General features: G+C 40.6%; 4 protein-coding genes and 1 non-coding gene across 5 annotated transcripts; 3 read left to right on the top strand and 2 right to left on the bottom strand.

Moving 5' to 3' along the window:
• The first annotated feature begins 1,833 nt into the window (after positions 1-1,833).
• On the top strand, positions 1,834-3,037 carry LOC101297830. Its single transcript, XM_004298360.1, has 2 exons — positions 1,834-2,099; positions 2,131-3,037. The coding sequence occupies exons 1-2, from the start codon at positions 1,850-1,852 to the stop codon at positions 2,835-2,837; spliced, it is 957 nt and encodes a 318-aa protein (XP_004298408.1). The 5' UTR covers positions 1,834-1,849; the 3' UTR covers positions 2,838-3,037.
• Positions 3,038-3,450: 413 nt separating this feature from the next.
• On the bottom strand, positions 3,451-8,098 carry LOC101295994 (probable S-acyltransferase At1g69420-like). The gene is made up of 9 exons (XM_004297222.1): positions 7,632-8,098; positions 7,431-7,544; positions 6,280-6,684; positions 5,897-5,965; positions 5,742-5,813; positions 5,517-5,645; positions 5,345-5,425; positions 5,056-5,244; positions 3,451-4,616 (listed from the first exon to the last, which is right to left on the bottom strand). The coding sequence occupies exons 1-9, from the start codon at positions 7,671-7,673 to the stop codon at positions 3,831-3,833; spliced, it is 1,887 nt and encodes a 628-aa protein (XP_004297270.1). The 5' UTR covers positions 7,674-8,098; the 3' UTR covers positions 3,451-3,830.
• Positions 8,099-14,554: 6,456 nt separating this feature from the next.
• Positions 14,555-15,566, top strand: LOC101295801. Its single transcript, XR_184525.1, has 2 exons — positions 14,555-14,889; positions 15,305-15,566. It is a non-coding gene; the product is annotated as an uncharacterized LOC101295801 (transcript).
• Positions 15,567-15,842: 276 nt separating this feature from the next.
• On the top strand, positions 15,843-17,651 carry LOC101297534. Its single transcript, XM_004298359.1, has 6 exons — positions 15,843-15,885; positions 16,000-16,269; positions 16,360-16,661; positions 16,766-16,894; positions 16,993-17,310; positions 17,463-17,651. The coding sequence occupies exons 1-6, from the start codon at positions 15,843-15,845 to the stop codon at positions 17,571-17,573; spliced, it is 1,173 nt and encodes a 390-aa protein (XP_004298407.1). The 3' UTR covers positions 17,574-17,651.
• A 313-nt stretch (positions 17,652-17,964) lies between these two features.
• On the bottom strand, positions 17,965-21,024 carry LOC101295510 (probable WRKY transcription factor 3-like). Its single transcript, XM_004297221.1, has 4 exons — positions 20,449-21,024; positions 19,082-19,758; positions 18,814-18,972; positions 17,965-18,582 (listed from the first exon to the last, which is right to left on the bottom strand). The coding sequence occupies exons 1-4, from the start codon at positions 20,830-20,832 to the stop codon at positions 18,303-18,305; spliced, it is 1,500 nt and encodes a 499-aa protein (XP_004297269.1). The 5' UTR covers positions 20,833-21,024; the 3' UTR covers positions 17,965-18,302.
• Positions 21,025-27,396: the final 6,372 nt, after the last annotated feature.

The raw sequence follows: 27,396 nt of genomic DNA, 5'->3' as shown, positions 1-27,396 counted from the left end.
ACAAAACCGTGAGGGCCGGTGGGCCCAAAACGAACAATATCGTGTTACGGCGGAGCGGGTCCCGGGATGTGACAATTAGTGTATCTGCAATTTACTATTATCAAAAGATCTTACTCTGGCCTTCAATTCGCACTTAGTTGCAACATAAATCATTATGATGATCGATTTTTTTAGAATTTCTCGATATTTATCGTATGATTCAAAGTATTTCAAACGATGCTTCAATTCTACAAAAATCACTTCAAAATACTTTAGAACGTTTCTTGGTGCTGCTACAAAAATTCAAGTCTCGTAAAGAATTGGAAATAAAGTATAGTATAATAGGTCTTGTGTTGTTGATTGTATGATATACACATCGATATGAGCCTCTTTTTATAGGAAGAGTACAAGATAAATCAGAAATCATAGTAGGTTTCATGCGTCTATCTAGTAAAGCGATTACCCAATCATAAGTCAAATCTGAAACCTGTGTTCAGGTTTCTCCGATTGCATCTGGAGCTCGGCTCCGCGTGAAGCAAATGGCGCGCCCACTGTGGCACCGCACTTGCCTCCTAGACTGTGGGTATGAAAAGATGGGCTCACCAGCCACCACGGTCCATGATTGTTGTACTTAGAAACGACGGTCTCCCATGTCCTCTGATGCTGGTGGATCAAACTGAGTAATGGGACGGCGTTTTTCCTTTTGAGGAGATTTGTTCATGTCTATCTTGTTTCTGATTTAGGGGAATTTTTTTTTTTTAATGTAACGATATGGACTTAGCAATTGCTAGGCTCTTTTGAGCTCGGCTCTTAATGAAGTTTTTCATTAATCTAAAAAAAAAAAAAATCTAATAAATCGGTTAATGATGGGTGATGCTAAATGTACCCAGCAAACTTCTAAATTGACCCAACAACTGAAAAATTGTCATTTAATTCCAATTCTGCCCTTATATACACACCCAACAACAAACTTTCTCTCTCTATTCCGTTATCAAGCAGCAAATTGCTCTCTTTTAGGTTATGCAATTAATGGGTTTGTGGCTCCATTACATACATTGGATTTATTGGGTCCTTTCATAGAGAATTCTAAAGGCAATTACAATAATCAAACCAAGATGCGTTGGCTCTTGCATAGCAATAGTAGAAGATATCAATCGCAAAAAATTGGGGTTTTTTCTCAGAACCCCATAGCCTTAATGGTTCTGATATATGAAATAAGGGTTCCTCAACAAAGCATTTGAAAATTTTGTTGCAATGGGATGGACCCAGATTTTGTAAGGCTTCAAAATAAGATTGTAGTCGATACTGGGTTGCGAAATTCAAGCACTCTAGTTTACATCTTTCACATTGTTTCTTCCTTTTATTCTCTTTGCGAATTTAAGCTCAAGTTGATTATTCCTTAATGAATTGTTTGCTCCAGATAATCATTGTATTGTTCATGAAACAAAATTCTGGTAATAGAAGAGAAAGAGACATCAAGAGGTGCTGGGTGATTTTTTTTTAAGATTTGCTGGGTGTAAATAGAAAAGTAAGTGACAAAAATTGAAGTGTTAGGTCTATTTAGAAATTTATTGGGTAGATTTAGAAACACTCTTAATAATTTTTCATTTAAAAGAGTCGCGTCTGGTATTTTTGTTTGTGAAGGAAGAAAAGAAAATATAACATTCAAAACATTGGGTTGACCCGGCAGACTCGGGGACCGATGACTATGACCCGACCCGACCCATTCAATTTCAGCTCAACAACCAAAACCCATTTTCACACTCAATCCACAAAACTCCAACTCCACCATCTTCTTCATCTTCCTCCTCCGTCGCTTCCTTCACCAGTTCACCTGCACCCAAAAACGACGACGTTTTTTCCTCCCGCCATGGAAACTCCATCTCCTCCCTCCCTAAACTTGCGGGCAGTCCTCACCGAAACCAGACGCATCATCAACGCCCACTCCCGCCACTTCCTCGCCCTCTCCGTCGTCTTCCTCCTCCCCATCTCCTTCTCATCCACCGTCTACCCCACTCTCCACAACCTCCTCATCTCCGATCATCCACTCATAACCTCCCAAAAATTCTTCACCTCTTCCGATTCTGCCCCTCCTCCCCTCCTCACCAACCCTCCTCCTCGCCCTCGCCTTGGCCCTCTTCGTCTTCGTCTTCTCCCTCTCCGCTCTCGGCTCCATCACCTACTCCGTCTTCCACGGCTTCTACGGCCGCCCCGTCAAGCTCTTATCCGCCGTCAACTCCGTCAGGCTCTCCTTTTTTCCGCTGCTCGGTACTGTTATTGCTTGTCAGCTCATCTTCATGCTAATCGCTGTTGTCGCAGGACTGTTCTTGTTCTTGTTTATCGGAGTTTTCGAGATGATTGGATTGGAAATGGAGCTATCCTCGCCGTATTTCGTTGGGCTGTTCATCGTCGTTGCGATTATAACGCTGGTTGTTTTGCTGTATCTGCAAGTGAATTGGACTCTAGCTGGGGTAGTTTCTGTGGTCGAGCCACGTTGGGGGTTCGGCGCGTTGAGGAGGAGTGCGGATTTGATGAGGGGAATGCGAGGGGTGGGGCTGTGGCTGATGGTGTTTTTCGGGGTTTGTAGTGGGGTTTTGGGGTTATGCAGCTCTGTTTCGTATGAGTGGAGGAGTCGGGACGGATTGAGGAATGTGGTGATGATTGTGTTGTGTTCGATGGGTGTTATGGTTGTGCTGCTGTATCATGCTGCGGCGAATACGGTGCTGTATATGTATTGCAAGGCTGTGAATGGAGAGCTTGCGTTAGAGATTGCGGAGGAGTTTGCGAGCGAGTATGTGAGCCTGCCTTTTGATGATGGGAAGGTTCCTCATGTTGTTTCGGTTGCTTATGTTGGATGAGGATGAGGTTAGTTGCACTCTGTGAATGGTTTTGCAGTCGTTTTACTTGGTAGTGTTTGGTGTAATCATAACAGTGAATAATGCGAAGGATATGATACTTGTACATAGGATGTGTTGTGGTTTGAAATGTATAATATCTGTGGTTAAGTTTTTCGATTCAATATGATCTGTGTTCAATATGAAGTTGAATGCTCTGGCCAGTGTTTATTGGAGATTAACAACTCTTCTGTGTAAACCATCTGTATTAGTGTTTCTGCAATGTACTATTATCAAAAGATCTTACTCTGGCCTTCAATACGCACTTAGTTGCAGCAGAAATCATTATGATGTTCTTTCCTCAAAAATCTCATTTCTTCTCCTCTTCCCAAACTTCGAGCAGGCGAAGTTATCAACGAGAATATTGTCAAGTGAATCTTGAGAGGATTTTGCTTTGCCAACTTTTCTTAGGTCGAATCTGGGTGGGTTAGTTCTTCTCCCATTAACGTGCAACCTTGTATCCTAACCTACCAGAAGTCTTAGTGACGATCAAGCTTGATCCCGGTGAGTGAATATTCTTAAGTTCGAATGGTTCAAAGGAGAGAAGAAAGAAGCAGACCGGGGATTCAGGTCCATCTTTTATCATCACTATGATCAGTAATTAGTTCCCTGAATAACCGCAACAAGATCTCTAACCGAAGCTATCCATGAACAAACGCATTTAGCAAAAGACACTGCGCAGGACAAAAGGATGAGAATTGTGCCAGCAAACTTGCCATTCAGGCAGTCGCTGAAATCCACCACAATCTGCGATTAAGTTCTTCAGACAAGATACAAAGTGTGTCCAGTTAAAACCAAAATCATACAATTTTCTATACAGCGCATGCCATGCCTTGCCATGAAGCCTCGAAAGTACGATCTCAAGGCCGATTACAGCCCACAAATGAAAGAATATTGAACTGCTCCTCTGGACAAGACCAATCAAAATGACCCTAAGTTTCATCATGACACATTTGTTCAGAGCTTTCTACTGTTAGCCAGGCTAGAAGATGCTGCTTTCTGTTTGACAACCCTTTCATCCTGTTCAGAGCCAAAGAGAAGGCTAGTCCAGTTTGCTGTTGACCTTTCAACATTTCTGGAAGGAGGAACCCTGTCACTATCTTCTCCACCCGATGCATCATATCCACCATCACTGGTTGACCTTGACAGTGGGATTCCCTTCTGAGCAGCTGCAATAGCAGCAGGCAGACCAGTAAGCCGCCTTGCCTCTTCTGCTCCTGATGAGGACACCCGGAAGGGATGGATATCTGGTGAGTCTAAACTGCTCTCTGGAGAAGAAGCAGCTATCCCTATTGAGCTTGACATAGCTCGGCTCGTTTGGAAAGCACTCCGAGCTTCAAGCTGAAGAGGGGCCAAACTTGTTGATGTCTCGGTAAAACCTTTATCACTAGCTTTAGCTGGGCCCTTTTTTAAAGCTTCCACAGGAAGGTCAGCTGGGAGGCGCACTCGTTTGGTAGTTCGTCTTCTGTTATTGTCAGGCTTTGGAACCATCCGGCGGCCACTGCTGCCAAAGCTATTGTCTCTTTCCAGTCCAAAAGGAGCATCACGTCTCACAGGCTGCAGGATCTTTGACTTCTTTCTGGCCTCTGCAGCAGCTTTTGATACCTCTTCTGCATTTAATCTTGCCAGAGTCCATGGACTTATCTTTACCGTTCCAGTATTCTTCTTCTTAGTTGGTTCCTCTACAGCCATCTTTTTTCCGTATGAGCTAACAGATGCAGTCTCAGGGGGTACAACATCAAACTGGAAGGAAAGCAAAGCAGAAAAACCAATCAGACTATTTGTTTTACATTCATCTTTCACCTGAATGCTACTGCTATGCTCAGTCCCAGTTCATTTATAAGAATCTCCACTCTATATCCCAAGAGGGGTCATGATAGTTAGAGTACAACATGACACCCTGAATTATAGTTTTCTTATAAAATCCTATAGATAGCAACGAGCCTAAATAATAGGCTGTCAGCATAAATTTCAGGCCAAACTGTGTATTTTCTTTCCACAGCTGCTGCTTAGACAGATACCAGCTCCAGCCAAGGGGGAGAAATTTGTATCAATGGTCCATCAATTGGGAATCCACCACCATTGAAGAGGCAATGAATTTTGAAGATTCCGTGTAAACTCAAATGAGAAAGCACTAAAAGACTAATGTGGCAAGGTGGCAAGTGGCAAGGTGGCAAATTACCTGATCTTCAAGGAACAGTCGCGGAGGTGTACACCAAGCATTTCGGTGAAAAGTAGTAAAGGAGCTCGCACTGCTTAATCCAGTAAGTGAGCTTGCAGGAGACATTTGGGGACTATGCTGACCTCCAACTCCTTGTTGCTCTTGTTCCTGCTCCCTTAAAGCAATGATGTAATCATATGTGCTGATACCCTGCATAGGATTCGTGTTAAGACATTCAGTTATTAACCATTTGTGATATTCATCTAAAAGAAAATGTCAAATGATTACAGGAAGCAATTGCAATGCTTACCTTCTTGATAAGGAGGATGTGAAAAAAGAACAGTTGAGCAAGTGGCAGGGTTGCAATCATAGCCAAAAGGGTGCACACTGCCTGCAACATAATCAATAATTGTTTTGAATTAGATGGTATATCAGAACTTGAGGCTTAATCCAAAACAAGAGGTATATTAGCAGAGACTGACCACAACAATGACGAAAGGCACCAAGGAAAAACTGCTCCCTAACTTTGTAGATATATCCACAGAGATGTGCTTCCTCTCAATTATACAGCAGATGAGCACGAAGATTCCAGTTGACCATTGTAAAATTAGCTGCAAGTGGATAAATTACGGAATCATTGGAATACTCAAGATATATGTGACCATATGAAATACCCTGACAAAGACAGAGTGGAGACATGTGCTTACCAAGAGGAGAGAGGTAACCATAAGGGTGAAAAATTGTCGATAATTCTTTTTACCAATACAGTTGTTGAGCCACTAAAACGGTGAACATGTAATTGCCATTAGAGGAACTACGAAAGCACAAGAAAAGAATATACAACAATCAAAATCCTTCATACCCTGCAGTGATGATCAAAACTGTCAACACATTTGTCACAAACTCTGCAGTGCTTGCTGTACTTGAAAACCTGTATTAGGAAATTTATTGGAATTACACAAACTTGTACACTATCAAGGAAAAACCATGTGAGCATGAGGAGATACCAACAGTACATCATTCTAGACATGTTACTTTTAGCTTTTATATTTCTTTTTTATTACACTATAAGAAGAATTGAAGTGAATCAATCATTATCAATTCAAGGATATCTCCTAGGTGAAATGCCAAGGCAGAATGCCAAATATCTGCATGGAATGCCATTGAAATAATGCCTTCCCTCTAATTGTTATAAATTGAAAAACAGTAAATCATGAATGTGGGCATCTAAGAGCGTTTACGCACCTCAACTTCACACAAACTGCAATAGAACATGCCTTCTTCACTCGTTTGATGCAATGAAGATTCTTCACTTGATCCGGAGCAATTGCAGATATAAGCACAAGGAGATAAAAGCAACATTAAGCAAGACGAATTTTCTGAGGATGCACCCTTCATTTCAATATCACTGTTGGACGCTTTTGGAGTACCAAGTTTGCCAAGTGTATCCTTGTCCAGAGGTCTTCCTCCAACTGTCGAATCATTAGCTTCATGCATTGAGGATGTTGATTCCCCGCAAAGTTTAGAATCTTTGCTTCTAGGATGCTTTTCATTGGCTGGAATATTGAGATACTTTTTTGACCTAAACACTCCTGGATCTGCGGGGTCAGCAGCTGCGCACCATATATATAGGCTGAAGACACATGTAATCTGAAAAGAATAGAAATGTTACTTGACAGGACATTTGTGATAGAACTAGATTTGATAGATGCAAATTTATAACAAGTTAAATATCTTCTGTTAATTGGCACCTAAAATACAGCATTTGGAACCTCCAGATTTCACATCTCTAAATCTTAATCTTTTGTCATCTAAGTATACCCTTTTTCATTTCTAAATACTTTTTGCAATAGCGATTCACCAGATATGTGAAATATTTGTGGGTATGAATTCTCACTTTAAACAAAAGTGTTGGTCAAACCATGGAAATAGAGAGCAATCAGTGTGATGGAGTGACTCCTTGAAGTTCAAATTAACTACCACAAATCAGCACACAAATAGTTTGATATTAAAGCAATGGCTGCACAAATACTCTGCTTGAGCTAGTTTGTTCATCTACAGGGTTTTGTAGCAATCACTCTACCTCACACAAACTCATAATGCGCTTCTGTCCACACATTAAGTTTGAAACTCATGCATCACAGATTCAAAGACAATCAGGAGTTCTTACAAGACCAAAAGACCAGCACCCATTTTCCTTATCAGCCATACCATACTTCAAAATTGAAAATTACCAACCTAAATTGAACTACCCTGAAGTTCAGGAACCCAGATTGGAGAAAACAAACACATAATTCGCATGCCAAAGCAGAGAAATCACGGATCTCAGTTCTTAAACCCAAAAAAATAAGCAAAAATTCTACAAACTAAAACAAATTTAAGAGATGAATGCTTACAAGAGGAGTGTAGAGGCCGATCACAATATACTGAAAAATCTTCTTCCCCACAAAAGGAGCAAAGAACACATAAAAAGCAAAGGCCAAAGCCAGAAACACAGCTACAGCCACCACCTTCACATATAAACAAAACCAAAAGTCACCCTTTAATCTTCTCAGCTATATATCATGAGACAATGCCAAGATTTCTGAAACTAATACCTGAAGAGGATGATAAGGGAGCTGCCATCCATGCTTCCTCATTTTCTGGTTTGATTTCTCAAGACCAACACAAGCAACAAGACAATGAGAAACAAAGATAATGACTTGGGTATCTCCCTTTAGCTTCTTTGTCTGCACTTAATTAATTTAACCTCCCCACTTTCCCTCATTTTCAGGGAGAAACTAAAGCTAAATAGCTAATGGCTTTCACTATAGAACCAACCCAGAATAGATTTCATGGACATTTTTCCAGGAGGGTGTTTCTAATCAGAAAGGGAAAAAGGTATGAGCTTTGATAGTATGAAAGGTAGGAGGTAGTGGGTTCTGCTTCACTACTCAATCATCAAAAAAAAGAAGAGAGCTTTGCTGGTCTTGGGTTTTTGGGTCTTCTCTTGTTTCTTCTTCTTGCAGGTCCCCTGTTTTACTAAGAGTTGAAGCAAAGATCTAAGGACTGAATTGACTACACCGTTGTACAAAGAAAATGAGAGAGAGAAAGAGAGAAGGGTTTCACTGGTTGTTTCTGCCTTTGCTTTTCTGGCTTATAATTACCCACAACCCCCACCCCCTTTTACTTTTTCTTGTTTCTAGCGTTACCCTTTTCTCTGGGCAAATCATGTGTCACAGGCTCACAGCACAGGCCAGTGTAGCAAACATACAGTACACAGTTGTAAAATTTCTTTTTTTCTTGCTTCTTCTTGTTTTTGTGTAAATAAAGTTTTGATCTTTTGGTATTTTCTTTGCTCTGTGTATAAATGGTGGTGGTGTAAATCTGCTGTGGAATTGGATCAATCTTACCTCTTGTAGAAATGAATAGAAGCACACTCATGTGCTTGTAACTCTTTTGTGGGTATTAGACAAACACCTACTTGTATTGAATGCTGTTCACCATCATGTTGTTTAAATTATAAGGGAGGGTGGTTGGGTTTGATGCCCTTGGGGAAGAGAGGACCAAGCTTGGATCCAAATTGTTTAAACATATATGTGCCTCTAGCTGCTACTATTTGCAACAAGAAGAACCCATGATGATGATGAAGATGATGATGATGGTGACCCTACTTTTCTCTCGTTTGTGTTGGTTTGATGAATGGATGCTTCATCTTCAAGTTTGCTGGCATTGCAAAGCCATTACCTTCAATTTGTTTCACTAAGGAGACTCAAACCTGTTAACCTAACCACCATTGAGATCAAATCAAAAATGACCTAACTGTGAGACTTTTGGATTCAAGTGGTTATTTGGTAAACAACTGGAGAATTTTATTGCCAAGTATAGTGAATTTGGTGACACTTTTCAAATTGCAAGTAGCCAAATTTGAATGTTCCATGTGCCTGCCTCAAGGCTACAAATCAATTAGAGCTTCACGGGTTATAGGATGTCGACTTGTACAAGCAGTTGATCCAAAATTTGAAGAAAAGAGAAGCTACTTTGTCACTCATCTTCATCTTCACTCTCGCATATTATACGAGTAATACGACACTCTAAATTGTGACATATTCCGAATTTTCTACCCTAAAATCCGGTGCAAACATAAAGAATCCGAAACATGTCATATTTGGAATGGCAATTAGACGTCTCCATCAAAAGCCATGTCTAATTACTATTTACCATAAGTAAATAAAAATAGAATGGTAAACAGTTTTTAGTGTTTTTACTGCAGTGGGGGCTGGATTCGATAGTTCAACAAATTGCAGAGGCCAGCAGGGAAGAGAGTGACATAACAGTTAGAAAAGGATGGTCCAGATTGCGAAGTGTTTGTTATATTTATACATGGGTTTTCAAAAACCTTTTGTCAATTTCCCTTTGGCATTTTCTTGTCAGATTTAATAACAAACAAATATAAAAAAACAAATTTCTGTAACCAATTTCATCACCAGCTTAATTGGTAAACAAGCAATTGTAAATGCAATGTAACAAAATGTGTAGAACTAGAATACACCAGCCACCGTTCTTGTTGAGTTCCACACCGGTGAGTGTCAAACCGGTCGGCGTTTTAGCCGTGATTTGATTTTTCGATATCGATATAACTTTCAACACTTATTATATGATCTGATACGATAATTGATTAAATATCGATAAAATGAATTTTGATGAAAAGGATTTGAACTTTCACAAATTAGGGACCATGACAGGGAGTTGTTGGGCTGCATTAAATCGTTTGGATCTCTATCTGTGTGGGTTAGTAAAGCAGGTCTCAAACGATTCCTTATCCTAATAGGGTGTTGACTCGAAATATGCTGTGGACCGTCGATTACAGTGACTTGCATTTTGTGGTGATTTGATGACCAGATCAACAATCCAGAAAAATGAAACACCTCAGCCTTAACTTGCATGAGCTTTATCAGATAATCAATGGGCTTCTAGCTCTGAGCCTTTATATAGTAAAATTTTTATTTTGGTGAAATACTATATAGTCAAAGAAAAGAGATCCTGGTAGGCCTAGGAAATTGACCTCATGGATTAACTTGGTCTAATGTTTGTTATAACTTGTAAGTGGCTCATCAGTGGCTCTTGATTGTATTATTCATTCCAATTTCCGATTGTAACTTCATCGGTATGAATACAACACATTTTATAAGAAAGCCTTATTATATTGTAAAATGTAACTTTGCACAACAGAACAAGTTTTAAGTTGCAAGCTAGCATTTAGTTATTACAAAGTGTTAGTAAACGTAATTAGGGCATTGAACTTTTCTTTCACTACAAGAATAAACAAATAACTATGTAGTTGTTGTTCTTGTTAATCTTTTAGTGCATAATAACAAAAAAAGGCCATGAATTGTTCATATTTTAAGGGAATAGAAGTCAAATCCAACCTAACTGTTACCAAGAAATTGATGCTTACTTAATCCTTGGTTAGTTACATCTTAAACATAAGAAAAGTACAGAATATCAATGTGGTGCAAAAGAACAAGGATAGAAAAACAAAGAGAATGATACAAAAATCCAAATTGTTACAATAATACTAGCATGTTGTTTAACATTTTCTTATGTCAAAGATGAAGGCCAAAGGATTTGACCCGTGACCAATCTCACTTGTCTAGCTCTACTTTAGGGAAATGTGATTGTATAATATATCCGTGACACATTATCTAGCTTCCCTAGTGTGTTGGACTTGGGAACCCTAATGGTCCTTTCACTTCAATCAAACAGAAATTATATGAGTTCTTAATACACTTTTGAATGACCCCAACACCTTATTTTCCTTCGATTTAGGTGGCACATAACACCCACTCGCAAAGTTCAAGCAAGAATGTCATATAATTTATTTATTTGTAAATCCAACAAGATACGTTTTATATAGTTACTCGTTTATATTTTAAATTTTTACCGTTAATTGGTATTACGTACCAAAACATCTTACAAATTGATATACTGAGGAGACACACAGCTGACTCTCTTGAGTAGAGGAGCATGAGAAAGGGGAAGAAAGCTCGGTGGCTTGGAAGAGGGTCACTCATTATTCACACTTTACTCGATGGAAAATTAAAGGAAGGTATATAGATTTATAGTTAGTGCTGGTGGATGAAGTATGAAACTATGAGACTAGCTTTTGCCTTTGTCCAATAACTTACCATCATTACTCTCTTGGGTCTTTATACACACCTGTGGTGTGCATTCAATCATGGCTAAGAAGGAAAGCATATGTCTCATGTCCTTGACATACCTAGGGCTGTCAATTCTCACAAAATCGTATAGCGAACAAGGAAATTCATATGTCGAATTTGTATGATCGAAAAAGAGATTGATTACGCGGGTCAAGTCGTCGTAAATAGATAGATCTCGGATTAACTCGCCGGCCGGTAAATAGTCGATGATATCATATTATGCCACATTATAGTTTGGTCCAGCCCAGTTCAACCCTACTTAAATGGGCCCATTATTCATTCACCTTGGGCCGAGACTATAAAAGTCCAATAGCTTCTTTTTTCTGCTGGCTTGGGCATCTGTCAGTCTCCCTCTATTGTGTTAAATAAGAACAGTCCTGAGTTTTGGAAATATTTGAAATGATTCTCTCCCATATTTCCATGTGCTAAGCTACGGTTTACAAGGAAGCTATAAATTTTCAGAACATGGAGATTTTAATGCTTTGAGGCCATCAATGGAGTTTAGCTATCTGTTGGGTCTTTAAATTTTACATATCCCCAGTCCCAGCCTTAAATCTTTGTCCCCAAAACACAGGGCAAACTCTAATGAAGCATCTCCCTCTGCATGAATCTCATGAGATGACAGAAACCAAATATGACCCATGTAATGGTTTAATGAACTTGGTCCATTTTTCTTGGTGAAAAATAATATGTAAATGTAAAACTAGAGCATTGAAAATATAATATGTTCACGGTTTGAGATCACTAATCAAATAATAACAGAATTTGTTAATTCTGCTGCTAGAACTGGTTGAGGTCTGGACTCTGGAGGTTGTTGAAGTGGGTGTGGGTTTAGGCTGAAGGGAACAGACTACAAAACAAGAAGCAGAATTGGTAGTGTTTATTGTAGCTGTCTACCACAACACAATAATCATTGGGTTGTTAGTTCACTGAGGATTTGCACAAAAAGAATAGCTTATTTTGATTTCTCTTGTTGGGTTTGCTAATTGGTTGTGAGGATCAAAGATTAGTTTTCTCTCTATAAGAGTCCTTGGTTATTAGATGAACATCTATTCATGCATGATCCATGTACTACTTTCTTTGATTAAACAAAGATTGAAGACTAGAAAACTGTCAAAAAACTTTGAAAGCAAACCTAAAGAATTATATATGATCAGGTTATCCATTGTGATCTTAAAGTTGTTAGATATTCTTTGTCCTCCTTGTTGAGTGTTATTGCACCTAACTAGGATATGATTTGCTTGAGAGATTCTTTGTGTGATGCTTTGACACATAAAGCTAGACAGGGCAAGAGGGTGAAGGGGAATAATACGAAAATTGTCTGCAGATCTGTATTCTGCAGAAGAAAGCCTTCCAAACTCAAAATTTTCATGGTGATGAAAATTATAGTGCAATCTTCCTTTTCTCTTTAGATTTTAAACTCAAAACAAATAAAACAACATGTAATATATGATGAACATTGAATAGTGTTGTGGCAACTTTTCTCTTGTACCAACAATTAGTTAAAAGAAATTTCAAATATAGTTCATTGTCACTTTATTATAATCTTAATAGTTATGTTAAAGAGTTCGACTCGTGTCTTTTTCTTTGTTGATGATTAATAGTGTTAGTTTTTTTATGAAGGTTGCATATACTTCGGATTCAAGATTATATATAATACTCTACAAATGTGTTAATATAGCAACATCTATCAATTATTCTCTTAATTACCTAACTTTTTTCATATGGGACATCAAAGTCTATTTTTTCCTCAAAGTTCCTTCATCTCGTAGTTGGTAATGGGTTCATGAAAGCAACCCTCTTTATAGACCAACCAGGGGGAGAGCTTGTCCACTTCAACTATATAGATTAGTCTTATATCCCTAGCTAATCAAAGACAAAACCAGCTAATTATCTTTGTTTGGTTAGGCATTCCATTTCAGCATACATCCTTCCCACTTTGAACACACATTGTTTAATCATGTCAATAAGTTCTTCAAAACGCGCCTAAGTTTGGCGATGCCATTCATGCATTGAAATATTTGAAGGACTTAAAAATTCAAGTACCAGCTGAAACTAATGGTTTGCATTTGAAAATTGAAGGAAGAAGGGAGAGGTTGGTGGTGTGTTTAAGTTTATTTAGCAGAGAGAGCAAAATATATAGTCGTGATCAGCTTTGGTCACTTGTCACTTGTCACCAGCTACGTAGCTAGTAGCATCAGACGACTGATTGATTCTTCTGGACATGAAAATGGATGTGTGCACAAAAACTATTATTGATGAGAGAGAGAGAGAGTCTGGCTCTGGCACTATGCCATGGTCCATGGATGCTGACCTTCGTCTGCGTCTCTTTTGTTGGGTTAGTGGTGCCGCTACCAAACATTATATGATCACCTAGAAAGCCTACAAATTAATCTGGTAATCAAGTGAATGCAAACTTATGGAATATGTGAATTGATTCTTGACTAAATATAAAATGTTGAGTCCAATCAAGGAGTTTGATAGTTTATGGAGATTTCTCCCACCATATTCAAAATGTTTACGTTACCTTAACTTGTTTGTCTTATTAATTATTCATGTTTTAGATTTTGTAAGGCAATTTGTTTATATCATTTCTTACACTGTGAGTTGTGTTTAATTACCGTATATGAATATAGATTGAAGTACTCATGAGTAGGTTCTTTTGATAGTGTAATAGTCTAATGTGGTTCTTTTAGATGTTTTGGGTTTTGAAGAAAAACTAGATTCATAGGCATAATTGTCATCAATTCAACATAAGGTTCGCTTATACCAAGTTAAAGGAAAAGTCGATAAATCTTCAATGTGTTCATACAATAGGGGGTCTTTCATAAATTAGTTGTCGGTACAAAATTAAGAAGGTTTGAAGTTTTCCCGTTTTAGTAAATGTTGTCTATTTTGTTATCTATGTTTTATTTTTCTATAAAGATGTCTTATAAGTAAAGATTTTATCTTATAGGCAACCTTGTTTTTCTTAGGGCTCAACATTGTTTATATTTCCTTTAGATTTTAGGATAGTGACTCTATATAAGGTACCCCTTCTTACGTTTAGAGTTCGTAAAAACTTAAAACTACAAAACTAGAGATTATCTCTTCTTCTTCTAATATACATCACCCTTGGTACCTTTGCTCCTTCCTATGCTTGTCAATTCTGGTTTCTCTTAGTAAAATTTGTTGGTTAATTCTTGTTTCTCTCCAGGAAAATTAATGTCGACGGTAATCCAAACCTGAAACTCAGTCCAAAATAAGAAGAAAATCCAACAAATTAGAGAGGGCACGTCAGACAAGGGAAGAAATTACAACAAAGAAAAAGCGTAGGAAGCGGGAGTGTATAATAAGCTTCTCCAACAAATCCAGAGGCACTCCCCAAAATAGGATCCGACTTCATCGCCAAAACTGCTGTCTTTGTATTTGCTCGATGCTCCAAGTTTTTCCCTGCTGTCCTAATTAGTTATTCATCCTTTGCATCATCGTATAAGTTCATAACTACCCTTCACCGGAAAAATCCATTTTCGACGAACACCGAAAATCCTATAGAAGCAAAGAAGGAGAGCACAGACACTAAGGTTCGTTTCAGGGGAAGGACGAGGAGGCCTAGTTCCTCACCGGGAACGACGGTTTTCCTCTCATTTTTGTCTTGCCGGTGTCGCGGCACTAGGTTATTTTCTTTCTCTTCCCTATTTATTTTTTTGCATGCATTAATATAATTATGTTGTCCTTGTTGATGATGATGACGCTGATTTCATGTACAACTTTCATAGGTTTACTCGATCGTATCTACTGTATTGTTCTCTTTCCTGTCTTTTCCAGCTCTTTGCTGTTTAACTCCTCTGATGAACTGTATTGATGGACCTTGAATGATTGAAAGTTTTGAACGTGATTATGCATTTACTGTGTCATAACACCTCGCAACTACTCTCTGTTTGTGATTGTTGTACATTTGTACCACACCATTACTTTCATCTTCTTTTCTTTTAACATATACATAGATTAATTTCCGAGCTTTGTTGCTAATTGTTAGACCCTTTTTACTAAACGAATTGGGATTTATTTCCTTAATGGGGTTTCTTCAGGTTTTGTTCAAAGGTGAGGCATCAAGTATGGTAATGTGATACGGCCTGTTTTTCAATTTCCACGGTGCCTTCTGTTCAAAGGTGTAGACTGTAGAAGCAATATTATAGAAGCTGAGTGATGGGTGTTTGTGTCTCAAAGCCAAGTGAGGCTCTCAGAGCACAGACGAAAAGAGCCGAGAGACACGGCAGAGGCAGACTCCGACGCCGGGGGAGGAAGAGCAAGAAGGTAGCCTCCACCGTTATAAGCTCGGAGATTGCTGCTCCGACGAGACGGTCTGTTAGTGAGTTTGTGCATCTAAACTTCGAGAAAGGTGCTGCAACCACTTGCAAAAGATCTGAGGTTTCCAACGGCACATATCATCTAACTCAGCTTCAATGGAATCACAGTCAGATTGATGCCAATGGTGGTAAGAATACTTTGATCATATCTTAGCTACTTAGTTTCTTGTTGGTGAAGTAATTTCTGACCATGAAAAATTTACTTGGTAATACAGGGAAATGCCAAGGACCTGAAACATGGTTCGACTCGCATAGTATAATGGATTCTGATTCAGATGATGACTTTTCTAGTACACAAGGAGGTGAATACTCTCAAATCTCAATTTTCCTATACTTTGTTTGAGGGTTTAACTGAGAGTGTTAGCTGGTGATCTTGACACTGCTAGTTCTAATTTGTTTTATTTTGTGGTTTTCAGACACATTTCCTCCTACGATAGTAGGTAATGGAATTGGAAACATCCCAAATAGTCAATTGGTCCAGTATGAAAGTGCAGCATGTATTGTAGATAATGGAGGCAAGTATGAAGGGTTTTATGAAAGTTATCTGAAAATTGATGGTCCAGGTGCACGACATTCATCAGAGAAAACACAAGTCAGTTACAATGACAATTATCAGCCCACGCATTCCGCAGTTATAATGCTTTCATATAAGAGAAAATCCATTGACAACCCTGATAGGACATCATGTATGCACTCAACTTAGCATGGTCTTCTGTTATTTTGAACTCACTTGATTGATCATTGAGTAACCAACCAACATTGGTTGAAATGTGCAGGTGCTTCTGATCAGAAGTACTTATTCCGTCCTAAAGCAGGACAACGCATTCCTTGTTCACCGATAGAGAAGACAACTCCAGGATCCTGGTCTGAAATCTCGCCTTCAGTCTTCAAGCTACGCGGGGAGAACTATTTCAAGGACAGACAGAAGTACCCTGCTCCAAACTACAGCTCATATGTACCAATTGGTGTTGATATGTTTATCTGCCCAAAGAAGAGAGATCACATTGCTCAGCATCTTGAGCTTCCTTCTGTAAAACCACATGACAAAGTTCCTTCCCTCCTCATTGTTAATATACAGGTATACTGCAGGCTCATGTTTGAAGATGCTAGTGTTTCTAGTGGCAGTATTTTGTAACTTGTTTATCAAGCTAACAAAGACTTATACTTGACTACTTGTTGCAGTTGCCTACATATCCTACTTCAATGTTCCTTGGGGAATGTGATGGTGAAGGCATGAGTCTTGTATTATACTTTAAAGTTAGTGAAAGTTTTGACACAGACATATCTCCTCAGTTTCAAGAATTCATCAAGGTATTTGAAGATCTTCACTGATCTTTCGGTATTCACATTTTCTGATGTTGGTGATGCATAGTGTAACTTTAGTTGTCTTTCTTTGTTTAACATCACAGAGATTTGTTGAGGATGACAGCGAAACGGTTAAGGGGTTCACATCGAACTCATCAGTTCCTTTCAGGGAAAGGCTAAAAATTTTGGCTGGATTGGTGAATCCAGACGAGCTCCAACTGAGTGCTGCTGAGAAGAAGCTTATTAATGCTTATAATGATAAACCAGTGCTTTCCCGCCCTCAACACAATTTCTTCAGGGGGCCTAATTACTTTGAGATTGACCTAGACATACACAGGTTCAGCTACATCTCTAGGAAAGGGCTTGAATCATTCAGAGACAGATTGAAGAATGGGGTAGTTGATTTGGGATTAACAATCCAGGTACATTAATTCACTATTTTAGCAAATGTTACATCTATACTAGTTTTTTATTTTCTTTGAATTTTTTTAATTTTTTAGAATGTACATCTATAATTCTATAATTCTATACTAGTTGAACAATCAAGACTAAGTGTGTTTAAACAATATTTCAGGCACAAAAACAAGAAGAACTACCTGAGCAAGTCTTGTGCTGTATGCAGTTGAATAAGATTGATTTTGTAAACCATGGTCAAATACCTACTCTTGTTACCATGGATGACTGACTTGGACAAGCAACTGTGGCGTCCTGGTGGGTTTGCAATAGTGATAATTCCGGCGGAGAAACTGATCAGAGGATGTAATTTTTTTGTTAACTTTTTTGATTTTTTTGGTAAACATTAGATCGTTACTACCTATTCAATGGTGCAAAGGAGGGGATAAAGAAAAATGAGAAGCAAATGGATTATTATTTTGCAAAATGGCATCAAAATCTTGTACATATTGTAGTCGTTATGCTGTATTACAAATTTACAATTCATTTGCCAACTTTCCACTGTTATTATCCTTGAACCAAAATTTATAGCAACCATGGTGACATAGCTCAGAAGAATGAGGTTTTAGTTAGGATGCTTGGAACTGCATAGATACCAAGTAAGAACAGAAAGTGTAGTAGAAATCACCAAGCCAAATGTGGAAACATTTTCCTGATATTCAAATATCAATACAATAATAATCATATTACTGCATTTCCATATACAAAAGAATGCACATAATTAAGTTATGAATCTCAACACAGTATGCTTGTAAGCTAGTTTACATACAACCAAAAAATTTGAACCAGACTTCTTCCAGTTTTCTTTTGTATTACCCCTTCTCTTTATACACTAGCATGGGGGTATTTGGCCTTGATCAAAACTACGGCCACAAGAACAAAACAGATTCAGATAAAAATTACTTAAAAGCTTTTGCTTGATCTTGGACATATCAAATTTGGTTGACTGAAATACACCGAACTATGTTATTTGTTCTTCTTTTAAACGTAAACGCGCTACAGGCTGTTGATCATTGTTTCGAGGATCCATCCTGCTAACAGAGGCATGCTTTTGGGTTCCCTGATTGCCTGATCCAATATTTGATGCCTTGTTGTTAGCTGCGTAGCTGCCAGATTTAGAAGCAGGCACATCATGATTATGTTTGCCCTCATATGTTGTTATGACGGCTTTAGGATCTGTTGCTGCTCTCTCAACGTGCTTACGTACATTGCATCCCTGGAATGTGCACTTATAATAGCTCCTGCAGGTGCAGTTAGACAGCTCAGAAAATTCCAGACCAAACACGCTAAAAAATCAATGAAATCTTCACATAAATGGAAAAGGGCAATAGAAACCAGAAAATTTAGCTATGACAAAAGATGTCAAGATTTTATGCTACCACTAGGCACAATTTTGATCAGCTGAACTATGGTATGTCATGTAAGAAAATCTAACCTTAACAAGGTTAAAAGTTAGGACCAAGTGGTGTTACCTTGGATAAGGATTGCCTTTGACAACTTTCTGTCCATACTTGCGCCACCTGTAGCCATCATCTAACAGATCAACTTCACTGGTCGTCTGCACTATGATTCTAGGCTCTGTCACAGTCCGATGAGAAGAAGCTGGCTCTGAATGCCTGACTTCCATATTTCTGCGGAGTAGACAGGAAGTTGTTAAGAACACTAGACAAACAAGTAACATCCACTGGCACACAACTTTATGTGTGCCCATCAGTAGATAGATTGTGAAAAGATCTGTACCGTCTCTTGGCATCAGGTTCATCTTCATCTTTTTCTTCCACTTTTGTTTCAGCATCTCCTACTTCCTCACTGTCACTAGTCCCAGATATTGCTAGGCTAGATTCCTGACCCTGCTTAGACATTGAATAAGTCCCTTCTTTTGATTTGTTAGAGTTCCCACCATGAACTTGGGAAGCCAAGTCATGATTCATCCGAACACTTCCATTTTGATTTCCAGAATCCTTTGGGCGCTTAGACTGAGGACGCTGATGGTTATGCTCACCCTTGTAAATGATTTCAGTTATCTGGCCATCAACCGAGCGTTCAACCTTTTTCTTGACAGGACAGCTGGGATGCGTGCATTTGTAATAACTTCTAGGAAACTCACTCCCCTTCACCTGCTTCTGACCATATTTCCGCCAATTATAACCATCGTCATTAGGCTTGTCGACAGTAAATGAAGATGGTTGGGATCTCTGGTCCGAAAGCGAGATATCAGACGATTCTTTCATAGAGACCCCAGAATCAGGTATTCCAGATGGCATCTCCTGGGGTGGTGTTGTACTGGAGCTAAAGACTGGAAGCTGTGTCATAGATGTAGAGTGTTCATTTGGGATATGAAAAGTGTAGGCTTGGGATTGTGAAGCCTGAGCTGTCACTTGAGCCAGGGCCTGCTGATGCGTCATTCCAAAGGCTCCCTACATTATTCACATATCACAACAATGACAAACGGATACAATTAGGATACTGAGAAACCGATACAATTAGGATACTGGTCGTACTAGACCATGTACATACAAGTAGAAGAAGTAGAAAGGCCAAAAAGCATCATTTACACCAAGGTTAGTCATATAAGTCTTTACAAGCACCTTGGAAGCTGATTCTAAACATAGTGGACCACATTCTTGTGCAGATTCGGATGCTAGACACCTTAAAGTCATTTGTATAATGAGAATTTCAGGAATCAATAGAATTTATTCCAAGTGTTTGAACATGTCAAAAATTAAGGTATTTTAGAGCCTTCCCCAAACTTTGCAATTGTTCTGTGTTGGTTTTAGAAACCATGTGATAGCCAACTCAAACCAATTATCAGTTTCCAAATATGGGAGTGTCATTCTCATTCCTCAAGATTGGGGCTTGAAGATGAACCAAATATATTGCAATTACTTCACTGCCATTTAAAACGGTCTCAGATTATAGAACACGACCAAAAAATCTCACTTCTTTTTCCCCTAGATATAAGCAGCAAAACCAAAACAAGAATATGTACTACCAAAACATACACAACAGAAAAAGGCAAGGAAGAAAAAGACTGAAACTTTATCCGAAAGTGTCAGACTTTCTAAATAAAGCAAAACACAAATACTACTTCTAATAGAAACTCCTACCTGTCCGGGCGATAATAGTCCTCCCGGCGAGTCGAGGAAACCCGCCGGAAACAGCGGCGACGGCGGTCCATTTTTAAACCGGAAACCAGTGTCATCCCCGGAACTCCTCTCCTCAAGCTGCGGAAACCCGGCCCTGTCCGCCGGAGACATCATGGCTCCCGCCAGCAGCTGAGAAAACGACTTGCAGTCTTCCCCATCAGAGAAGAAGCTCGAAACCAACGTCATCGGCCCCGGACTAAACCCAGTATTCCCGCCGGTGCCGGAGTTGTTAAACATCGTCTCAAAGGAAGTCCTCGGCGGGAGAGTGATCGTAGGGCGCGAAGGCTGCGGAGGACGAGATGACGTGGACGGCGGTTGCCGCTCATCTTCTTGGTTCTGGTTCATTCTTGATCAGAATCAACAACCCAACAGCAACAACAAGAACAAGAACAAGAACAACAACCAAAGTATCTCTTTTTGTGTTTGTTGGACTTGGGTGGATCTGAAACTCAAAGCAGAAAGTCCACGCAAAGCAGAGATAGATACGAAAAAGCTGTCTCTACGATTTTTTGCTCTTTGCTTTCTCTCTCTCTTTTTTTGTTTTGTTTTTCGTTATCTAATTTACTTAACCTTCTGAAGCTTCTGATATCGACGTGGTGTGCTGCCGTGTTGGTGTTGGTGGCTAACTGCCTCCATCAACCTCCATCTCAACCCGGAAATGACAAACCTGCCCCCGGCGACTTTCTGGAACTACCTGCCTTCAGGTGTAAAAATGGAAACCAAACACAGTCATTTCACTGGATATTTTCATGTTTTGCTCTATTATGGCGCAGACGTGCACTGCCGACTGCCGACGGTACCATTACCCTAATACAGTACTACTACATTATTCTAATTTTCTTGGCCAGTTAATCACCGGGTGATCTATGATCTTCTCGTCCTTACATACGTATTGAGTTTTACGTAATAAGAAAATTTACTAAAAATTTCGATTCCGAGTTATATTATCATGCGATAAATGTTGTGGAATGTAGATCATGGCGCAACCGCACATGCATTGTGATAGGGCTAGGAGGCATGATCGTATATTTCCAAAATAACTATAGAAGTAGGGGAAAAAATGGAGTCACAGTCGCAATCAGAAGCTAGCTTGATACAATGCAAACAACATGTACGTTTACAAGTTGAGTTTAGAAAATGATTATACAGAGGTGTTTCTGGCAATGGTGGGCTAGCTGTAAACTAGCTAGTTTTGAAAACGATAACGAGTAATCCAAATTCCAAAATCCAAATTTCAACACAGGCATAGTGGAGCTTATGATAAAAAAAATTATGATTGTGTAACTGTGTAACGAGATGTCTATATTTTTGATAGTTTCCATACAAAGTTGGGATATATGAAATGCAGCCAAGAATGGAGTTCGTGGAGACACATAATGTTGCAGGCTGGCAGGGAATCCTGAACTCTCTTACAATTTCAAGGTGAGATCATGGAGAGAATATATAGCAGAGCTAAAACAGGCCATATGCCCTTTGTGGTACTCCATTCTTCATTTAAATACAACTATACAAGTGAATCCTTTAATATCAATAAGACGTCTCATTTTTTATGTTTCAGTATTACGGGAAAATCACGTGATAGTCTGACTGTGGTTCTTTATTTTACTTAAATTTAGACATACGAATTTTCGTTATGAAAAATTATTTCGTGTGTTTTGTCAAAAACCATTTAAAGTTTTTTGTCAAATCCCTAAAACTCTAAACCTTAAACCCAAGTTTGAACTCTCTAAATACCCATCAATGTCATTTCATAAAACATAGAAAATATTATTTTATATTTTAGTTGTAAAAACTTCACATGTCTAAATTTAAGTAAAATGTAGAATCACGTAACACTGCCACGTGATTTTCCCGTAGTATTTAAAAATTAGTTTTTTTTGGTTAGAAGAAGCACACACACAAATGCTTAAACCTTCAATTTATTAGATTAATAGAAAGAGACAATAAGGTACAACAATAAACAAGGAACATGTTATGGTGGGCCCGGGTCGTAGGCTTTTTCTCTCTAATCTATATGGGCTAGTTGTTAGGCTACCCAATCCCTCAGAATAATAGGGCCTGGACTAAGGCTTCTTGTACTGTTTGGGCCTATGGGTTCGTTATGGGCCTATTTTGGGTTTTATTTTTATTTTTTAGTTAAGAGGCTGTGCCCGCCTAGGGCAGCCAAGGGGCCGTCATGACCCGCCTAGGGCCGTTAAGAGGCTGCCTAGCGCTGCCAAGGGGCAGTCTTGACCTGCCTAGGGTCCCCTTAACGGCCGCCTTAAGTCCTTGACCCGCCTAGGGCCGCCTTAACTTGCTTTGACCCTCCTTGACCGTTCTTGACCCATCTAGGGCCGCTAAGGGGCTGCCTTGACCTTTTTTGGCTCGCCTTGACCCTCCTTGGGCTGCCTTGACCCTCCTAGGGCCGCTAAGAGGCTGCCTTGACCCGCCTAGGGTCGCCTAAGCCCGCCTTCACCTGTTTAGGCCCGCCTTGACCGACCTAGGCATGCCTTGACTCGTCTAGGCCCGCCTTGGCCCGCTTTGATCCCTTAGGGACGCTAACCAGCCGCCTTGACTCGCTTAGGGCCACCAAGGGGCCGCCTTCACCCGTCTTAGGCTGCTAAGGGGCCGCCTTGATCTGTCAAGGGGCCGTTTTGACCTCTCTACGGCCCGCCGAGACCCAACTTGGGCCGCCTTGACCTGCCAAGGGCTGTCGAGTCTCGTTTAGGGCCACCAAAGGGCCGCGAAGGCGCTGCCTTGACTTTCCTAGGCTCGTCTAGGGTAGCCAAGAGGCTGCCATGACCCGCTTTGACCGCCTTAACCCGCCTTAACCCATATAGGGTCGCCAAGGGGCCGTCTTGACCCGCCTTGAACCGCCTTGGCTTGACTTGGCCCGCCTTAACCCCCTTAGGGCTGCCAATAGGCATTCTTGACCCAACTAGGGCCATTAATAGGCCACCTTGACCTAGCTAGGGCTGCCTTGACCGTCTTGACCCGCCTTGGGCCGCTAACCGGCCGCCTTGACTTGCGTAGGGCCACCAAGGGGCCGCCTTCACCAGTCTTAGGCCACTAAGGGGCCGCCTTGACCCGCCAAGGGGCCGCTTTGACCTCCCTACGGTCTGCCGAGACCCAACTAGGACCGCCTTGACCTGCCAAAGGCTGCCGAGTCCCTTCTAGGGCAACCAAAGGGCCGCAAAGGATCCGCTTTGACCCGCCTTGGGCCGCCTTGATCCGCCTAGTCCCGTCTAAGGCCACCAAAGGGCTGCGAAGGGGCCGTCTTGACCAGCCTAGGGGCCACCAAAGGGCTGCCTTCACCCGTCTTAGGCCGTTAAGGGGCCGTCTCCACCCTCCAAGGGGCCGCTTTGACCTCTCTACGGCCCGTCGAGACCCAACTAGGGCCGCCTTGACCTGCCAAGGGCTGCCGAGTCTCGTCTAGGGCCACCAAAGGGTCGTGAAGGGGCTGCCTTGACCCGTCTAGGGCAGCCAAGAGGCTGCCTAGTGCCGCGATGACCCGTTTTAACCCGCCTTGACCCCACCATGAGACAACTTGACCCTCCTAGGGCGGCTAAGAGGCTGTCTTTACCCATCTAGGGCAGCTAAGGGGCCGCCTTGACCCTCTTTGGGCCGCCTAGGGGCTGCCTTGACCCGCCTCGGGCCGCCTTAACCTGTCTAGAGCTACCAAGGGGCCGCCTTGATCCGCCTAGGTTCGCTTTGACCCGTCTAGGGCAACCAAGGGGCCGCTAAGAGGTCGTCTTGACCCGCCTCGGCCTGCCTACGGTCGCTAACCGGCCACCTTGACCCTCCTACGGCTGCTAACCAATGGGCCACCAAGAGGCCGCCTTCACCCATCTTAGGCCACTAAGGGGTCGCCTTGACCCACCAATGGGCCGCCTTGACCTCCTTACGTCCCGCTGAGACCCAACTGAAGCCGCCTTAGACTGCTTTGACCCGCCTTGGGCCGCCTTAACCCGCCAAGGGGCCGTCATGACCCTCTTAGGTCCGTCTAGGGGCCGCCTTGACTTGCCTAGGGCTGCCTTGACCCTCCTTAGGCCACCTTGACCTGCCATAACCCGCCTTGGGCCGCCTTAACCCGCCTTGAACCTCCTTACCCGCCTTGGCTTGTCTTAACCCGTGTTGACGGTCTTAACCCACCTTGACCTGACTTGGCCCGCCTTGACCCACTTTAGGCAGCCTTAACCCTCTTAGGGCTGCCAAGAGGCCATCTTGACCCATCTAGGGCCACCAATGGGCCACCTTGACCTGCCAAGGGCCGCCTTGACCCGCTTAGGGCCGACTTGACTCAGCCTTAACCCGCCTAGGGCAGCCAAGGGGCAGCCATGGCCCGCTTAGGATCGCTAAGGAGTCACCTTGACCTACTTAGGGCAACCTTGACCCTCCTAAGGCCGCCTTGACCCTCTTTCGGCCGGTTTGACCCTTCTAGGGCAGCCTAGAGGCCGTCCTAACCCATCTAGGGCCACCAAGGGGCCGCCTTGACCCGCCATGACCTTCCTTGGCCCGCCTTGACTTTCCTTGAGACGCCTTGACCCTCCAAGGGGCGGCCTTAACCCGCCTAGGGCCGCTTTGACCCGTATAGGGCAACCAAAGGGCCGCCTTGACCTGTTTAGGGCAACCAAGGGGGTCGCCTTCACACGTTTAAGGCCGGATCACAAGTTTTCAACATCAAGAATGGCACGAAAATAAGTCAAGTAAATTTCATAAACAATTCAAAAACACAACTTTATAAATCTGATAATTTATATATCCATATTCTCAACAACAATCTTAATCCAAAATGCGTGAGTTCTAAAAATCTAACAAAAGAAAATACTACAGAAAAGAGAGAAATCGATTGAGGCATTGTTACACTTTTTATTCTCCAAAGTGACGCTCTGAAGAACACCGAGGTAGAGCAAGCTTCAATGGATGGAGGCTCTGATGTCTTAGACGAAAACAATGGAGAGAAGGCTATTATGATGTTAGGGCAGAAGTCTGTGCGTGTGACGTGATCATCACAATGTTGCTCCTTTGCTCCTTTTTATACTGTCTGGCCAAAACCCTAGGTCTTCTCCTAGCCCTTGATTAATTTCTGATCCAACGGTGGTGAATTATTGCTTTAAATCTTGAGTTAAAACTCCCTAGAATTCTCTGAAATGTCTGGTTCAGTAATTCATTGCATGAGGCTTGAATAGAGGCCAAGTACATTTTTGTTCTCTAAAAGAAATCACAGCAGTGAAAACCTTCCTTCTTCTGCCCTCAATCAGACCTTTGACGAAAATCCTTGATTTCCCTTCCATTCCTGGTGCGCAATTAGGGTTCCTGAAAGAGAAATAAAGTCAGATAAATAAGGTAGACATAAAGTCAGATAAATAAAGTCAGAAATAACATAATTCAAATGACGAAATTAAAGGAAAGAATCTCCCTTAATTTCTGATTTATATTAGCACACATAAATCTCTTGATTACTGCAGAATTCATCCTCCTCCTTTTACACACGTTCACAAATTTCTATTCTAAGTTGGATTAGGTTTCCTGGCTTCAAATGGTTTCCCTGTCTCATCAGAAAGAAAGTTTCGTAAATATTTTAGGAAAGTCAGAATATGAAAGATTCCTATATTTTACTTCATGAGGAGAATTGGTTTGGGAATATAATTGATCCATATGCTCACTAGATGTATAATTTGAAGCCGAATTGGTTAAGTTGTGTAAATATTGAAGTTGAAAGTCAAAAGAAAAAAAACAATCTGAACAAACGTAATTGATACCAAGTCTTTAGAGTACTTGCTCTTTAGAAGCATAAATATATACATATATGTATATAACACTATAAATATATATTTCACTAATGAAAGATGATGTTGCTATCATTGGATTTGGTGGTGGAAGAATTATCAAAGCATACAGAGGACACATATCATGTTCTGAAAATTCTTTTGTTTTGTTTGAACTTCCATTCTAATTTGTTAGCCACAATTCCTAAGCATTTAGATATAGCTATATATAGTTCTGATGCTATTGTTTGGTTAAACAGTAGTTTCTTTATTTCAGTAGTTCCTAAGAGGTGTATGTAATTTGTATATTGGTGCATATACTTTATAATTCTGTTTCCCTAGCATTATTCTGATCTTGACATTTTTTTACTCTATTTTCAATAAACATTCACATGTTTGAGTGTTATTATTATTAGCTTTTTTCTTGTCTTGAATATATATTTAGCACGTACTACTACATGATAGCTAGATGGATATTTGTATAATTTGCAGGTTATGGATATGGACATTTTGGAGGAGGAGGAAGAGGAGATTAGTAGAATTGTCTGCATTTGTGCTTCTATGATAGAATTGTATCATGAAAAGTATATTCATAAGGTCCCTTGTATGAATTCTTTATACACTGGTAACATTTGGGTGATGGAATTACAATCAGGGAATGACACTCGTTGTCATAACATGTTCCGGATGAACAAAGATGTATTCTTTAAATTGTGTGATGATTTGAAGAATATTTATAAGGTGAAAGCTTCTCGGAGAATAAGTGTGGCTGAGAAGGTGGCAATGTTTTTGTACACTTTAGGAGGAGGTGAAGCAAACAGAAGTGTACAAGAGCGATTTCAACACTCTGGCGAGACGGTTAGTAGATACTTTAATAAAATGCTCAATGTGATATGTGATGTCATGGCAAAAGATTTCATCAAGCCATCAGATCCCGAGTTCAAAAGCACTCCACCTGAAATACTTCGTGATTCTAGGTATATGCCTCACTTTAAGGTAAGTTATTTTACATGTTGTTGTCATTTTTATTTCTAACAAACAACGTGGTATAAAATATTATAGTTTGTGCAGGATTGTATTGAAGCTATATATGGCGTGCATGTTCATGCAACTATATCACCATCAGATCAAGTACCATATATTGGCAGAAAAGGAATACCGA

The sequence above is a fragment of the Fragaria vesca genome, linkage group LG4 (assembly GCF_000184155.1).
Source record: "Fragaria vesca subsp. vesca linkage group LG4, FraVesHawaii_1.0, whole genome shotgun sequence".
Taxonomy (NCBI): Eukaryota; Viridiplantae; Streptophyta; class Magnoliopsida; order Rosales; family Rosaceae; genus Fragaria; species Fragaria vesca.
The sequence above is the reverse complement of the archived record's forward strand: the minus strand, read 5'-3'. Positions and strand labels throughout refer to the sequence as shown.

Bases quoted from the DNA above. Each gene is read 5' to 3' on its own strand.
- LOC101295994 (XM_004297222.1), bottom strand. From the start codon at position 7,673: ATGAGGAAGCATGGATGGCAGCTCCCTTATCATCCTCTTCAG. The intron at 5,426-5,516 runs GTCAGTCTCTGC...ATTATGTTGCAG, and splicing joins TGCCTTTCGTCATTGTTGTG to GCAGTGTGCACCCTTTTGGC. The intron at 4,617-5,055 runs GTAATTTGCCAC...CTTTCCTTCCAG, and splicing joins GACTGTTCCTTGAAGATCAG to TTTGATGTTGTACCCCCTGA.
- LOC101297830 (XM_004298360.1), top strand. From the start codon at position 1,850: ATGGAAACTCCATCTCCTCCCTCCCTAAACTTGCGGGCAGTCCTCACC. The intron at 2,100-2,130 runs GCCCTCGCCTTG...TCGTCTTCGTCT, and splicing joins CCTCACCAACCCTCCTCCTC to TCTCCCTCTCCGCTCTCGGC.
- LOC101295510 (XM_004297221.1), bottom strand. From the start codon at position 20,832: ATGAACCAGAACCAAGAAGATGAGCGGCAACCGCCGTCCACGTCATCT. The intron at 19,759-20,448 runs GTAGGAGTTTCT...TGAATAATGTAG, and splicing joins GACTATTATCGCCCGGACAG to GGAGCCTTTGGAATGACGCA. The intron at 18,583-18,813 runs GTAACACCACTT...CTGCACCTGCAG, and splicing joins AAAGGCAATCCTTATCCAAG to GAGCTATTATAAGTGCACAT.
- LOC101297534 (XM_004298359.1), top strand. From the start codon at position 15,843: ATGGATTCTGATTCAGATGATGACTTTTCTAGTACACAAGGAG. The intron at 15,886-15,999 runs GTGAATACTCTC...TGTGGTTTTCAG, and splicing joins CTTTTCTAGTACACAAGGAG to ACACATTTCCTCCTACGATA. The intron at 16,662-16,765 runs GTATACTGCAGG...TACTTGTTGCAG, and splicing joins TCCTCATTGTTAATATACAG to TTGCCTACATATCCTACTTC.